Genomic DNA, 16,702 nt, shown 5'->3' on the forward strand with positions numbered 1-16,702 from the left:
CCAGTAATTTTGAGGGCAGCCACCAGGGAGTGTATTGAACCAGTGAAGTTAATTATGAGGTCATCTTTGGACCTAGGAGAGATTCCTTTGGATTGGAAAAGTGTCATCGTATCACCAATACATAAAGTCAGTTCTAAGAGCAATTGTTCTTGGCACAATATAGCCTCAGTTGCTGATGCGCTAATAAAATACAAACAAACAAACAAACAAACAATCTAAGAGCAAAGTTGGTAAGTACAGATGAATTAGTCTGACTTCAGTGGTAGGGAAAATCTTAGAAAGAATGATTAAGATAACAATCCAGGGGCATTTAGATAGATATATCTGAATAATATACAACATAGTTTTGTTAAAGGAAAACCATGTTTATCTAACGTAGTAAGTTATTTTGACAGAGTTACTCATGAGTTGGATGTAGGGAACAATTTCGACATAGTTTATTTTGATTTCATCAAGGCATTTTACACAGTCCCTCATGAAAGGTTATTGTATAAGCTGGAACATGTTAGGATTACAGAAAAAATTCTAAGATGGATTGCTGGTTGGCTGCAGAGCAGAAGACATGGTTGTGATTAATGGACATTCTTCAGATTTTTTTTTTTTTTTTTTATGTAAATCCCAAAACACAAGAGGTATTAGAACCTATAGTACTTAGTACCGTGCTTGGGTTGAAAGTTGAGGAGATGAAAGATGATATTTGTTGACATTGGACTTGAACTTCTGTAGACTGTAATTATCAGGAAATACATATAAAGGAAGGTTGTTCCAGAAAACGGCAGTTGAATGAATAAACGAGGAAGATGAAAAGTTGGTTCTGTGAGTTTGAAGTTGGACAGTAAATGGATGTTGGCTGCACCGTGTACGGACTGTTTTGAAAGAGAGAGAGAGAGAGAGAGTAGGAATTATAGAAGCCAATTCAGAAGAACAGTGCCCATGGAAGTATCTGTAGAAGAGGCATGCAGCAGAAACAGTACGTCTATGAGACAGCAAGTGGAGAGACTGTTATAGAGGAGTCATTAATTAACCTAACTGCCCTCTTCTGAATGGAATCTAGAAGCCTGAGAGAGGTTTTGGATCACCGCCCCAGACGTGGGAACAATATTCCATGGTAAGGTGGATTTGCGATTTGTACAGAGTGAACAGCTGTTTGGAAGAAAAGTAACGCTGAGAACAAAAGAGAAAACCAAGTTTTTAGATGCAGAGGAAGCAATATTTGCAATGTGCTTGTGCCAAGAGAGATTAGAAGTCAGGGTAATCCCAAAAAGAGATATATGATTTTGCCTAGTAATCAGAGTGTCACCGAAGATAAGCATAGGAGCAGAAGACTCCTTTTTGCGAGATATAAGACAAGACTGAGTTTTAGAAGGTTGAAATCAACTAAGTTGTCTTTGCCCCGCTGGAGAATTACCTGGTCGGCATTTAAGGAATTGGTAGCAGATTTTCGAGAAGTTGAAGCTGATTGAGCAGGGCAAGGTTTCTCAAAATGGAAAGTGGAATGCAATGTGCTATCATCAGCAAAACTATGGATAGGATTTCCAGTCAATGGAAGAAGGTCATTAATATACGAGAGGAAAAGAGTGGGGGAAAGAACTGAACCTTGGGGTACACCGGCATTAGTGGAGAAGTTAGAAGACAGAGAGCCATCACCCTCAGTGAGCGATCAAATAGAAAACTGGATAACCAATTAAAAAAACAGTTGGCAAACCATAAGATGGAAGCTTGTTTAGAAGACCTTTATGCCAAACACGATCGAAAGCCTTTGAGATGTCAAGAGCAACTGCTTGTGTTTCACCGAACTTTTCCACTGCATTAGTCCATAAATGGGTAACATAAGCCAGAATATTACCAGTGCATCGACACTGATGGAATCTACTGGCGATCATTGATCAGATGGAATGTTTCTAGGTAGTTTAGGAGTTGGTGGTTAATTGATTTCTCCATTACTTTAGAAAGAGTAGAAGTAATTGCAATGGGACGATAATTGGATGGGAGAGATTTGTCACCCTTTTTAGTAACTGGCTGAATATGAGCAAATTTCCAAGCAGAAGGAAAAACACCTTTGGAATAAGAAAGTGAAAAAAGGCGGCAAAGAATAGGAGTAAGTTCAGGAGCACAGGTTTTCAGAACAAGTGGAGAAATACCATCAGGACCTGGAGCTTTCTTAGCATCAAGATTCGTCAAAATCCTTCTGACATCCTTTTGATGGAAGACCACAGGACGCATTGAATGGAGAATGGTGGGAGGTGTTTTACCAAGATCATTAATACATGAGTTGGAAGAAAAATGGGATGCTAGCCTGTCAGCTTTATCCTTGGCTGAAGTGACAACAGAACCATCTGGTTTGGACAGAGGTGGAAGCAGAGATGGGCAAAAGTTGCGGCCAATAGCTTTGGCAAGGGACCAGAATGCTCGGCTGCCATTATTAGGGCAAGAAGCAAGTTTTCTACTCTTAGCCTGTTCAAACTCTAGTTTAGACTGATTAATAACTGCTTTACAATTGTTGCAATCTTTGGTGTAGGTAGACAATGAAACTGAAGAATTAGAAACAAGCCAATTATGATATGCAACATTCTTTTGTTGAGCAACCATAGCACATGTATTGGAAAACCAAGGTTTAGATAAAGGACGAGATTTTAAAGTGGAGTGTGGGATAAAGGATTCCATTCCTATAAGAATAATTTCACTGACACGATCTGAGTAAATGTTGACATCAGAAGTTTTGAAACAGTAATCCGACCAAGGAAAAGAAATCTTGCAGGTCATCCCATTTTGCATTCTTGTAATGCCAAACAACATGAGGTTGGGAATAGCCATGAGATAAAGCCTCCATTGGAGAAAAGACCTAAAGGACCTTTCATTTCGGCCGTGTACTTAGAAGGGTTGTTTGTGAGAAAAAGATCAAGCGTGTTGGCTGTATGATTAGGATTGTCCGGTATTCTTGTAGTAAAATTAACAATCCGTGCAAGGTCATTAGTAATTGCAAAAGCTTCAGCATCTCAACCAGCTGGGTCGGTGTGACTAGAAAATGGAAGCCAGCTGGAGTTGTGAACATTAAAATCACCAAGGAAAATTACCTATCTCACTGTTAGGAAAGTTGGACTGGAGAAAGTCAAGTTGCATAGAGAGGACGTCAAAGAGCTCCAAGTGATTAGTGGAGTTGGGAGTACGGTAGAGACAACAGATGAATTTGACACAATGAGGTAGAGAGAGTTTAAGCCAGAGAAGATCAAAGAGAGGAGATTCTAAATTGCTAAGTCTCTGACAGGGAATATCAGAATGGACATATGCACATGTACCACCTTTGAAGCGAAAGGAATCATACAGCGAATAATTTGGGCATCTGAGATGAGCAGTATTTGAATCAACCGATAACTGAGATTCTGTCAGAAAAAGTACATGAAGTTTGGCAGACTGCAAGTGGAAATGAACATAGTTCAGATTAGAATTGACACCACGTATATTTGTGAAATGAATTAAGAAGTGTTTGGGAGGTTTAGATCTTTTCACAGATAAGCTTGCTCTATTAGTTTGACAATTTATGGTGTATTCAATAGTAGGTGGATAGTGGGTGGGACATGCTGTATGAAGTAATGAAATTTTTGGATGTGGCGAACACATGGTAAGAATATACCCAGATCCTTGACATAGCATGGCCTCGACAATGCTCCCGGCATACACACTACTCGGACTCCCTCCATTCGCTATCTGGGCAGAGTAGTGGTATCAAGATTATACACTAGCTGATCCGGAAGCCTCCTAGAGAGTTACCAATAGGTTCGGTCCGGTGTACTAACTAGCGGCCGGCCTGCAAACACCGTTTTAGAGCTGTACCCTCGAAATGTAAGGAATATTGGATCTTGCCATGATGTTCATCATAACCTCAAAAGTCACAATCATACTGCATGATGGAAGAGTTGACCGGAACTTAGCTCTGGAGACTAAACATTGGCTTCACCACTTCAAGCCTCCAATAAGCAAAGTGGTGGTATTGTACCGGTTGATGAGAGTCATCTACCACCTAGTATTGCCTGGTAACACAGAGGTGCAGCATTCCTCCGTGTGGTGTGGGTGCCACACCTCGACCGCTGCTTACATTGGTTCATACCTGGGTAGTCACCCACAGTGTGCTTGTGCATGGAGGTTATACCCAGGATTACTAACAGTTCCACCATCGTGAAGGTGCATGCAGAGGATTTGGCTGTCACAGACCATCTGGACTTCGCTGAAATTGGGTCCACTTGACTTGAGTGTCACCCGAATATCAGTTCCATCAGCGTTTTAGACTCCCAGTTAGCAAGTACAGCTTGTCTGGCCTATCTGAGAGAATGTCTGTGACAACCTCAAGGACCCGATTGGTGTAAAGTCGCAAGTGGGGATCCCCCAAGGATCGGTTCTTGGAAAACTATTGTTTCTGTTTTTCACAAATGAAATTGATGATGGGATAGAAGGCATGATGTCAAAATTCACAGCCAATGTCAAGATTGATAGAGTAGTTAATGATCAGTACCAAGCAGTGCTCTTTCAGGATGAATTGAACAGGCTGCCAGAATGGTCAGAAAAGTGGCACTGTGTTTTAATGCAGCAAATGCAAGGTCCTACACCTGGAGAATAGCAACCCCAAAATAAATTATACCTTTAGTGGGGTTGAATTAAAAACAATAGAGGAAGAAAGGGATCCGGGATATTTATAGTATGGGCAGATATGAAGTTTTCTGAGCAGTGTAAACAGGCAGCAAGGAAAATGAATGTTGTCCTGACTATTGATGATTTATCAAACATTATCCTATAGGGATATAGAGGTCATAATCTTGCTGTATAAGGCTCGAATACTTTGTTCCAGTATATGGAGACCTCATCTGAAAAAAGGCATTGAACTTCTTGAAAGGGTCCAAAGACAGGCAACTCACATGGTGAGATCAGCAAAAGGGTGACCTTTTGGTACGGGGGTACGAGGCTTGGAACTAGGCACCTCAGAAGTGACCTGATTGAGGTTTATAAAGCTCTGAGAAAGGTTAGTAAAATGAATGAAGGTGGAATTTTCACTGTTATAGAGAATTCCAGAACTCGAGGGCATAAATTCAAATTACAGGGGAAGAGGTGGAGACTAGATTGCAGGAAGTTTCCTTTTAGCCAATGAGTCATTGATTGCTGGAACAGGTTGCCTTTACAGGTAGATGAGGCTGACAATTTTAATTAATTCAAAGGTCATCTGGACAGTTACCTGTGTGAGGAGGGAAGCAAATAATTTGTATTTTCTTATTTACTCTTTTTTTTCTTGGCCAGAGCAGCAAAAGCCTGTGGCTTCCTTGCACTCCTCATCATCATCATCAGCCATTTTCAATCCACTGCAGGATGAAGGCCTCTCCAGCAACTTTCCAGTTCCTTCTGTTTTGAGCACTGGCCATCCATTTACTACCCAAAAACTCATGAATTTCATCTATCCATCTCCGCCTTTGTCTTCCAGGTTTTCTTCTAGCTCCTCTTGGGTACCATTCTGTTATTTTCTTAGTCCATCTGTCATCATGTCTTTGAGCTATGTGTCCTGCCCAAGACCATTTTAGTTCTTTAGTTTTGATAAGAATGTCCTTTACTTGAGTTTGCTGCCTAATCTATGTGTTTCTCTTCTTATCTAACAGTCTGATTCCCAATATAATTCGTTCCATTCTTTGCTGTGTAGTTCTCAGCTTCTGTTCCATTCTTTTGGTGAGTGCCCAAGTTTCACTTCCATAAGTCATGGTGGGGAGTATACATTGGTTCATTATTTTACGTTTCAGACAAACTGGGATATTGCTCTTCAGTATGTGACTATATTTCCTGAATGCTATCCAACCAAAATTTATTCTTCTCTTGACTTCCAGCCATTTATCATTATTACAGCTAATAACTTGTCCCAGATAAGTATTAGCATTAGTAGAGGCATATGATGCAAGAAAGCAAGCTTATTCAGCATCAGCCAAAAAAAAAAAAAAAAAACACACCACTCCATTTCACCCCTCCGTTTGTTCGAAATACCTGTCCAGTTGAGCCTTAAATTTGTTTAGGCTATCAACTTCAACAACAAGTGATGGAAGTCGGTTCCACCGACCAACCACCCGCTGGCCAAAGGCAAATTTCCACACATCTATCCGACATCCGTCCTTCCTCAATTTGAATTTATGCCCTCTGAGATGATTATTCTGAGCAAGATGAAGAATCCCATTGGCATTGAGCATGCTCAAACCATTCAAAGCCTTATACACCTCTATCAGATCACCTCGCCGGTGCCTAGTCTCCAGACTCTGTAATTTGCAAACTTAAATGAGGTCTGGTCTCATTTCAAGAAGGATGTAGAGCTGCTGGAACGGGTACAGAGAAGGGCAACAAGATTAGTGAATGGAACAAAGGGTTGCTCTTACGAAGAAAGGTTTAAGTTTTGCAAATTACAGAGTCTGGAGACTAGGCACCGGCGAGGTGATCTGATAGAGGTGTATAAGGCTTTGAATGGTTTGAGCATGTTCAATGCCAATGATTCCACCTTTTCAATTACTGCTCCTTCAATCATTATTTCCCTTTCTGTGGCATACTTGTTCATCATTACTTTTGTTTTAGCCATATTCATCTTTAGTCCAAAATCCTTACTAACTGTGCATAACTGATTAAGATTTTCCTCTAATTCTTTGGGATCGTGGCTTATGACCACAATGTCATCTGCAAATTGTAAATGGTTTAGTCTAATCTTCTGAAAGCTTCCTCAAGGGCAACAGTAAACAGCTTCAGAGATATTGTGTCTCCTTGTCGAACTCCTTTCTCGATTTTAAATTTCCTACTGTCTTTGTCTAGTCTAATAAAGGAGGTAGCACTCTCATATATTTTCTTCAAAATCATAATATATGGGGTATCTATGCCTTGTCTTTCCAGTGCCCGAAACATTGCCTTATGCTGTATGGAGTCAAATGCCTTTTCATAATCCACAAATGCCAGGCATAATGGTGTTTTTTATTCATTTGCTTTCTCCATTAGCTGTGATATCACGTGAAGGTGATCCATAGTTGAGAATCCTGTCCTAAAGCCAGCTTGCTCTTTCGGTTGATTCTCATCAAGTATTCTTTCTAATCTGTTAGTAATGACCCTTGTGAACAACTTGTAGATGTGGGATAACAAGCTAATTGGTCTATAATTTCCAATTTTTGGTTTATCTCCTTTCTTATGCAGCAAAACTATGATTGCATTATTCCATGCTTAGGCATCACACCTTTTCTAATGCACTTTGTGAAGAGCCTTGCCAGTTTTTGTGTTATGTCTCTTCCTCCCAATTTTAACAACTCTACAGTAACTTCATCTTCCCCCGGGGCTTTCTGATTCTTCATTTTCTTCAATGTATGTTCTACCTCATCAGGAAGAATATCGGGTATGTCGTATGTGTTGCTACTTTGCAATCCATCTTCCCAACTGCTGGTATCATTCCCTCGCTCCTTGTATAATTCTCTATAGTAGTCTTCTGCTATTTGAATTATGCCTTCTCTGCTGTTTATAAGTACACCATCGCTATTCTTCTGTTTGAGTATCATTTGTCTTTGTGTATTACTGCTCATGGCTGCTGATTTAAATCCTTTGTTTTCCCTTAATGCTTGTTCTACTTTTCTTGTGTTAAATCTTCTTATGTCCTCTCTGAGTCTCTTTTTAAAGGCTTTGCATAACTCAGTATACTCAATTTTTTCCCTGTCAGTGTTTTTCTTGCTCTTCATTTGTCGTCTTTGGTTCATCATGACAAGTGTTTCTTGGTTAATTTTTTCTTCTGGGGATTTCTTTTTCCCTATAGGATTCTTGGGCTTTATCACTTTCAGAAAGTTGTAATATTCCTCGTCGATATCTTGGTCCTCAGCAGTCTGCAGAAGCTCAAACTTGTTCTTAAGTTCCAGTACATACTGCTTTTTCTCCTCCTCTGTTATCTCAAAGACCTTTGTATTATTTACTCGAGTCCTTGCACTATGTGGCTATTATTAATTTTATTATTATAATATATATACTCTACACAGTATGGTACTTTTTGAATGCGAAATGTGAAATATATTTCACTATATTGTTTGTTATCTTTCTCAAAGAAAAAAAAGCTACACTTTGATAGTACTGTTTGTGGTAAATGCAATATTTTTTCATCTTCTTTTATGATAATAATAATTATATAATATCGGTGTAAATACACCATAGTTAACCCATATATTTGAGCTACGATTGTAGCGTAGAAGGCATCGTTTTAATTGTATCTCATAATGTGGTTGCCTTCACAACAAGATAGCTACTATTGAATTACTTCAAATAAATAACGCTTCTCTAGTAGAGAAGGCTACTGTTATTTATTTTTAGCGGTACCACCACCCAGACGATCGTTTCGAAGCTGTTTGGCTTCGTCATCAGTGGGCGGGCAGGTACTCAGGTAATAAGGAGGATCAAAGGCTGACACAAGTAATTATAGACCTGTTAGTTTAACTTCTGTTCCAGGTAAATTAATGGAGGCACTGGTTAAAGAAGCACTGCAGGATCATCTAGACAAGAATTCAGTTATAGCTCAGACGCAGCATGGTTTTGTTAAGGGCAGGTCTTGCCTGACCAATTTGATTGGATACTATGATGTAGTCACAAAAGAACTGGATGCAGGGAATAACTTTGATATTATATATTTGGATCTTAGAAAGGCTTTTGATACTGTTGCACATGGAAGACTGCTGCACAAATTGGAGCAGTGTGGCATTGGAGGCAAATTGCTGCTATGGATAAGGGGTTGGTTGAGTGGCAGAAGACAGAGAGTGGTAATCAATGGACACTGCTCAACGTGGACTAATGTTATTAGTGGAGTTCCTCAAGGTTCAGTGTTGGGTCCGTTGTTGTTTTCGGTGTTTATGAATGATATTGATGATGGGATATCAAGTTTAATGTCCAAGTTTGCAGATGATACAAAGGTTGGCAGGGTTGTTAAGGACACTACTGACGCTATGCTGCTGCAACAGGATCTGGAAAGGTTGAACAGATGGGCTGAGAGGTGGCAAATGAAGTTTAACATTGACAAATGTAAAGTACTACATATGGGAAACAGTAACCCCAGAGCAACGTATCAACTCTGCGGTACTACACTGACAGTGGTGGAGAATGAAAAGGACCTGGGGGTAATTGTGCAGGCAGATATGAAGTTCTCTGAGCAGTGCAGACGAGCTGCAAGAGTAGCTCATGGTGTCTTGTCAATGATATACAGGAATTTTTCTAGCCACATCTTGAGTGGTCAGGCCACATCTTGAGTACTGTATACAGGTCTGGAGGCCTCATTTCAAGAAGGATGTAGAACTGCTGGAACGGGTACAGAGAAGGGCAACAAGATTAGTGAATGGAACAAAGGGTTGCTCTTACGAAGGAAGGCTTATAGTTTTGCAAATTACAGAGTCTGGAGACTAGGCACCGGCGAGGTGATCTGATAGAGGTGTATAAGGCTTTGAATGGTTTGAGCATGCTCAATGCCAATGGGATTCTTCATCTTGCTCAGAATAATCACCTCAGAGGGCATAAATTCAAATTGAGGAAGGACGGATGTTGGATAGATGTGCGGAAATTTGCCTTTGGCCAGCGGGTGGTTGGTTGGTTGGTGGAACCGACTTCCATCACTTGTTGTAGAAGTTGATAGCCTAAACAAATTTAAAGCTCAACTGGACAGGTATTTCGAACGAACAGAGGGGTGAAATGGGAGTGGGGTTTTTCTTTTTTTTTTTGGCTGATGCTGAATAAGCTTGCTTTCTTGCATCATATGCCTCTACTAATGCTAATACAACAAGCCATCTCAGTTGCAAAGTTATATCCACATTATGAGAGATGCCAAAAAGGGTGTTTTGGTAATGTATTTGGAAAATTAAATGCACTAGGCATAATCCTTATGGGTTTTGATAATTAACTATATAATATCGGTGTAAATACACCATAGTTAATCCATATATTTGAGCTACAATTGTAGCGTAGAAGGCATCATTTTAATTGTATCTCATAATGTGGTTGCCTTCACAATAAGATAGCTACTATTGAATTACTTCAAATAAATAACACATCCGATATTATATAGTTAATTATCAAAACCCATAAGGATTATGCCTAGTGCATTTAATTTTCCAAATACATTACCACCACACCCTTTTGGCATCTCTCATAATGTGGATATAACTTCGCAACTGAGATGGCTTGTTGTATTACCTAGGTACCTGCCCGCCCACTGATGACGAAGCCAAACAGCTTCGAAACAATCGTCTGGGTGGTGGTACCGCTGAAAATAAATAACAGTAGCCTTCTCTACTAGAGAAGTGTTATTTATTTGAAGTAATTCAATAGTAGCTATCTTGTTGTGAAGGCAACCACATTATGAGATACAATTAAAACGATGCCTTCTACGCTACAATCGTAGCTCTAATATATGGGTTAACTATGGTGTATTTACACCGATATTATATAGTTAATTATCAAAACCCATAAGGATTATGCCTAGTGCATTTAATTTTCCAAAGATAATAATAATATAACCACCCAAATCTGGAAAACTTCAAGATTTTCAAGAATTGAGTCCAGGGTTGCCTATATTTGAGAGGTTAGACTGTATATATGTGCAAGTTATTTTCCATAACATCATTCAGTATTTTCTTATTTTCCTTGTCCTTTGAAGCTCTGCAATAAAACTTGGTTATTATGATGTTTTATTGTTTGTAGATTAATATGTACATGTCAAAACATACTAGTCTACAAACTATACAGCATAAGACTACAGTACTATTTGTAGTAAAATAAACACCATTTTTAGCAAAATATATATAGGAGAGTAAATTGAAAGGCAAAAGGCAATTTGTGTGTAATACCAACACCACATGTCAAAATACATTCTCAAAGTCATCATATCTACTATGTTATTAGACAAGTCTACATGTGTATTGCCAGTTGCCTGCGTCTGTTTTATATATTTGGGGTGTAATCATGTCTGCTCCGCTTTCCAGTTGCAATATTAGCAAACAACGTGCTTTGATCAAATTTTTTGTGGTTAGAAGTGGTCAAGTCCTCCAGATTCCCATAAGAATGTTAGCATTGAATGGAGAAAAGTGTATTAGTCAAAGAAAAATGTATGAAATGAAATTATAACATCAAATATGCTGTTTACAGTTGGCCTGCAAGTTGGAATAAAGTACTGCAGTAAATGCATGGGAAAAGTTGTTGAATGATAGCAATATTCTTATTTATTTATTTATTTGGAATCAAAGATAAAGAGTGTCAGAAGTATGGTGCATAACAGTGGCAAAAATTATTTTAATTTGGAAGATGTAAGAGGGTGGCTAGAAGTTTCAAGGGGAAGAATCTTCCAGTGAAGTGAAGGAAAAGAAGAATAAAGTGAAGAAGAAAACGTTAAGTAACACAAAGGCAGAAGTTGCCTTGATATTATTATTAAATTTTTAATAAGAATATCAATAATAAAGTTATCTGCTGAGGAGTAATTCAAAAAATATTTATACATTCTAAGAGAAATGAAGAACAACTTTATGAAATGGCAAAACAATAGGACCTTTTCTCAAGAGAAAATTTTCAATTTCTTCAAAAATGAATGATTGGGGTGGGGCATGCATTGTTGGCGCGCCTCCGTAGCCAGGTGGGAAGGAGCAGTAGTGCGTATCACATGCTTCTTGATTAGACCGGGGTTCGAGCCCGTCACCACCAAATATGGAAGATGCGGAAAGGTCAGGTAATGACCACCGCATATCCCGGAGCAATATGGCCTTAGTTGCTAATGCTCTAAAAAACAACAACAGCATGCATTGTTAAAAAATTGTATTATTTAATTTGAACTCTTTATTCCATTCCGTTTTTCATGCAATGTTTAATTTTAAACATTTTCATACAATTTTCTTTTTATTTTTGTGTACTAATTACTATCAAAATTAACATATGTTGCTGAATTGTGAATAAATTTATTTGTTTTTATGAAATATGACTTGAAAACTTAAATTTACGTATAGTTATATTTTATAATTTGGACTTTTTTAGTTATTTAGATTACTCCTTTCCCCTTTAGTTTAAATTAGTGAGGTTCTAATGTATTATACCATTGTATAGATGAGAGTAATTTTGAAACACATGACAGCATCTCAGTGTTTGTTTTTAACAGTTATTTGATCATATTGCGGAATGCCTGGCAAAATTTATGGAGAAACTGGACATTAAAGATCAACGATTACCCCTTGGTTTCACATTTAGCTTTCCATGCAAACAAGAAGCTTTGAACAGTGCTCGCCTTACTAACTGGACCAAAGGATTTAAATGTAGTGGAGTTGAAGGAGAAGATGTTGTACGACTCCTGCAAGAAGCAGTAGAAAGAAGAGCAGTAAGTACAGTTCAGTTATTAAATGTGATTTATTTGTGTTTATTTTCACTATTAGTATTATTAGGGGTAAAAGATACAAGAAAACAAACTTATAAAGCGTCAGCCAAAAAAAAAAAAAAAAAAACCTCCCACATTGCCTGTCTATCCCCACCAATAATTTGTCTAGTTCTTAAATTTATTCAAACTGCCCACTTCCACAACAACAGGTGGAAGTTTGTTCCACCAATCAACCTATATGTAAGAAAGATGTTTTTTGTGTAAACATCTTTGATGAAAATCAGAACCATTTTAAAATCGAACAGCTAGAACTGAAATCATGAATGATGTAACGTTTTATGCTCACTCTCTCTACTTACTCTACCGAATCAATGGTAGTGACATTAGCAGCATACTTCAGTCCGAAATATTTAGTATGAATGATGTAATGTTTTATGCACATGTCCGCTGCTTACTCTACTGAATCAACGTTTGGAAGAAGTTAGGCCAATACCCTAATTACCCATTTCATTGTAGCCATTTGTTGAATAGTATGATTGCAACAATACAAGTATTTGTATTGTTACAATCTGCATTTTCATTACATTCCATAGATGTTTTCACATCAATAATTTTCTGAGCAGTGAAAGGGACTGAATGCCACACTGCTATTACATTTGTGTTCAATGATGCTGAAGTCAAGTACAGAGCATTGTCGAGAGTATCAACATGGAGACAGTAATGAGTGTGCGAGAACAACAAAGGCTATTGAGATTGCATAAAAGGCAAACAGAAAATCAAGCATTGGATTTAGCAGTGCCTTCAACCAGCAATGCTGCTCTATCTAACAACAATGTACCCGAAGTGAGTGTTAATTGTGCACAGCAGAACAGTTCTCTAATTGCGGAGCAGATGAATTTAAATGATCAAGCTCCTTTTATTTAGACAAACTACTATTTACATAAGAACATCCATCGAGAGTTTGAAAGGATATTTATGAGAAATGATTTCTGTTCTATATGCTACATTTGTGATTGTCTATGGTTTGAAAATGACACAAAGAAACCAGCTGCTAAAGACGTACCATTGATATGCACTGCATTTCCTGATGTTGACATCGATGGGATTCTTGTGTGTAATAGTTGCAGAGGATTGCTTAAGAACAACACCATTCCAGTGCTATGTAAGTTAAATGGTTTTGTCTACCCAGAAATTCCATTGCATTTACTGAAGTTGGATTTAGTGATAGAGAGGGTTATTTCTCCTTGCTTACCATTCATGTAAATAAGGCATCTGAGACATGCATATGGACAATACAGCATTCTGAGCCAAGTGATCAATGTGCCTGTTTCAGTTAACATGATGGAAAGAGAATTGTTTTGACAAATACAAGAGACCATACCACTTGGATCATGTTACGCTGTCATGCTTTGTCACAAATTACACATGCAATGCTGATGAGATCTGCTACACATGTAGTACTGATGAGATCCGACAGTATCCACTCATAATACGCTATCCTGTGACTTGGCTCAGGATCTCAGAAAGTACAAGCATGTGATGGTAATGCTACACATTCATTTCGCAATGAGAAAACAGAGATACTGTCAGAGATGCTCTTTTATTTTGTTCAATATTTACTTTCAGGAAGTGACGTCAATAACGTAATTTCCAGAAAGTGTCTGAGTTATGTCAAACCCTATCCGGAAAGTAACTGACACCATTTCCGTTTCATAAAATCACGACAAATTGGTTTTACTACAGTCTGAAATTTAGTAGGTGCCGCCAAAGATGTTTACACATCAAAAAGTAAAATATGAAGCAGTAACAAATTATTTTGTAACTGTGAAATATAAATATGAAACACTGATATGGATAATGAACAAATTAACATAGGTCTGCAATTTCACTTATTTATTTCAAATAAATTATTTGCCTACCATCTACCATGTTGAATACTGATAAATGTTAGCCAATCAGATTCAACTGACTTGCATACCATGTGTTACATGTTCATGTCTCACTAGCATCTAGTGAGAAAATTTATAACTACAATAGAAATAATTGAAATTTTAAGGTGGTACAGATGGGGCTGTTCTGTGCAAGTGTGCAATATCACTGTTTATGTTTATGGTATATTTGAAAAATTTTCACCTTTATTATTAAAAATGTTTTCCTATCCATATGTTTAAAAATCAATAGTAAAAAAAATATATGTAATAAAACATTTTGGTGACACCTACCTCACCTTTGCAGTGGCCCTGTACTTGAGGCCAAAACTTACTGTTCTGGTACATTACAAAGAATGTCTCAATATCAAAAGTAAAAATTGGTGAAAGTATATGCAGGAATGCCAATGGTGTAGCTGTTTCAAAATGGAAAGACAAGAGAGAAGTTCTAATAATTTCTGCTGAGTTTGGATACAAAATGTTAGAAGTCAAAAATAAGAGAGGCCAAACAAAAATGATGCTCAGTGCCATTACTGAATATAACAAATATATGTCTGGAGTAGATCATAAAGACCAAATGACGTTTTTCTATCAATGTGAAAGAAAGGAAATTCATTGGTAGAAAAAATTGGCAATTCATATTTTTCAAATTATGCTTCTGAATTCATTTAAAAACTTTAGTAAGCTCAGGAAAAAAAATTAATTTATATGACTTTTGCCTTGCTGTCAAAAGAAAGCTAGTCTCACAAGGTCAGGAGTACCCTGCTACTCTTTCATAGGTTGCTGTCACTAGAAGAATGCTGAAGAACATTTCTTGTGCATTTGTGAAATTCCCTCTAAACATGAAGGGACATGTAATGTGAAAAAGATGTTGTCCATGCCTTCAGTCTGGCAGCAGGAAAAATACGACATACTATTAACAAGAAGTGTCTCATGGAAAAGCCAGCATTTTGTTTTGACTGCTTTGGGAATTATCATAAAGAGCTACAGTGAAATATAATGTGAAGTTGAATATGTAGTATAACTGATATAAACTAGAAATATTTACATGCAAAACCTATGGTGATTTTATTCAAGATGTTTGTATGTTTGTTATTTTGCCAAAGCAATTAAGGCTACAGTACATCAGTGTATTGTCTGTAAATTGCATATTATTCTTTGGCCTCTTTGCCTATTTGCCAGATGATAAATCTGAGTACCCTCAAGGTAAAACTATGCAACCCATGGCAGTGGCCAAAGGTCACATGGTTTTTTCCCTGCATGATTCAACCATGGTGTTAAAAAAGTCCATAAAATGTGAACCATCTCACATGAAGTGGAAAGACAAACACTATAACTAATCATTACTTTGCTGAATGCATGTTACTGAATGTGCATTCAGCAAAGTTCATTGCCTGTGCTGGTAATGCAAATATGTGACACTTTTTTGTGTGGAAAAATACTTTTAAAAATACTGGCTGAAGAATGATATCCAATCAAAATCTAGAAAAAATATTGCAAGTTACACTAAAGGCACATGAAATGCACTCTCTCATATATAAACGGCAGTAAATATGTTAAAGCCATATATTGATAAACATTTTATTTTGTTTTGTAAGCTTGATTTCTTTCTAATGAAAGTCATGCATATTATATAACTGCCAAATTTGTTTGACACTCATATAGCATGCTTCTCCATTACAGGAGATTTAATTTACAACCCTTAAAGCAGTTAAAATGAGTAATAGTAAAAATAGCCCAGCAATAGCTGATTTTAAGTTGAAAGTTTAGCTAGTTCCTAGAAATATGGCTGTCTGTTAAAAACAAAGAGCCATCACCCCCCCCACACACTTTCCTTACTTATGTCTAGTAGTCAACTTCAAAAATTTTAATACTCGATGCAAATTTTTTTATTTTATTACAATGTTGCCAATGTGATATATAGCACAATGGCAGCTAAGGCCATATTCTGCTGAGTGTAGTATGCCTGTACAAGAAAAGGCTGACTTGCATGTTGTGTGCACTAAAATCCTGGAATGATTTCCAAGAAAAAACTATACTGCCTTTTCCTGAGGTCAGATAACTACAATCCCGATCGAAAAGTCCTTTAAGAATTCCTTCGGTCTCTGATGTAATTCAAGCCCACACTTCTCCAAATCAGTGACTGGTGTTCGGATACAGAAAAATAAAATATTATATTAAAATTAAACTTGGTCTGCTCTTAAAAATTAAAACAGACCACTTCTATTGCTTTTCCTTATCTTGGCCACCTCATGTTTAAATAGATACGAGCGGTGTTAGGGTTATTGAGAGCAACCAATTTGGTAGAAACAGCTTTGCACGTATTACAATGTGTATTTTAGTTTTACTGTATACTTGTTTTGCCCAGCAGTTTCAAATATGCCAGTACTTTTCTTTTTATTTCATT

The 16,702-nt window shown here is 37.5% G+C and overlaps 1 protein-coding gene across 2 annotated transcripts in view; it reads left to right on the plus strand.

Moving 5' to 3' along the window:
* Positions 1-16,702, plus strand: part of LOC150078216 (hexokinase-2-like) — a 92,935-nt gene that overhangs the window by 35,268 nt on the left and 40,965 nt on the right. For both annotated transcript variants that reach the window (XM_090385219.1, XM_090385220.1), the window contains exon 4: positions 12,155-12,370. In XM_090385219.1, the coding sequence (XP_090241345.1) occupies positions 12,155-12,370 (216 nt within the window). The remainder of the gene's footprint in view (positions 1-12,154; positions 12,371-16,702) is intronic.

This window comes from Mastigoproctus giganteus, chromosome 11 (genome assembly GCF_048544385.1).
Source record: "Mastigoproctus giganteus isolate SK-2022 chromosome 11, ASM4854438v1, whole genome shotgun sequence".
Lineage (NCBI taxonomy): Eukaryota > Metazoa > Arthropoda > Arachnida > Uropygi > Thelyphonidae > Mastigoproctus > Mastigoproctus giganteus.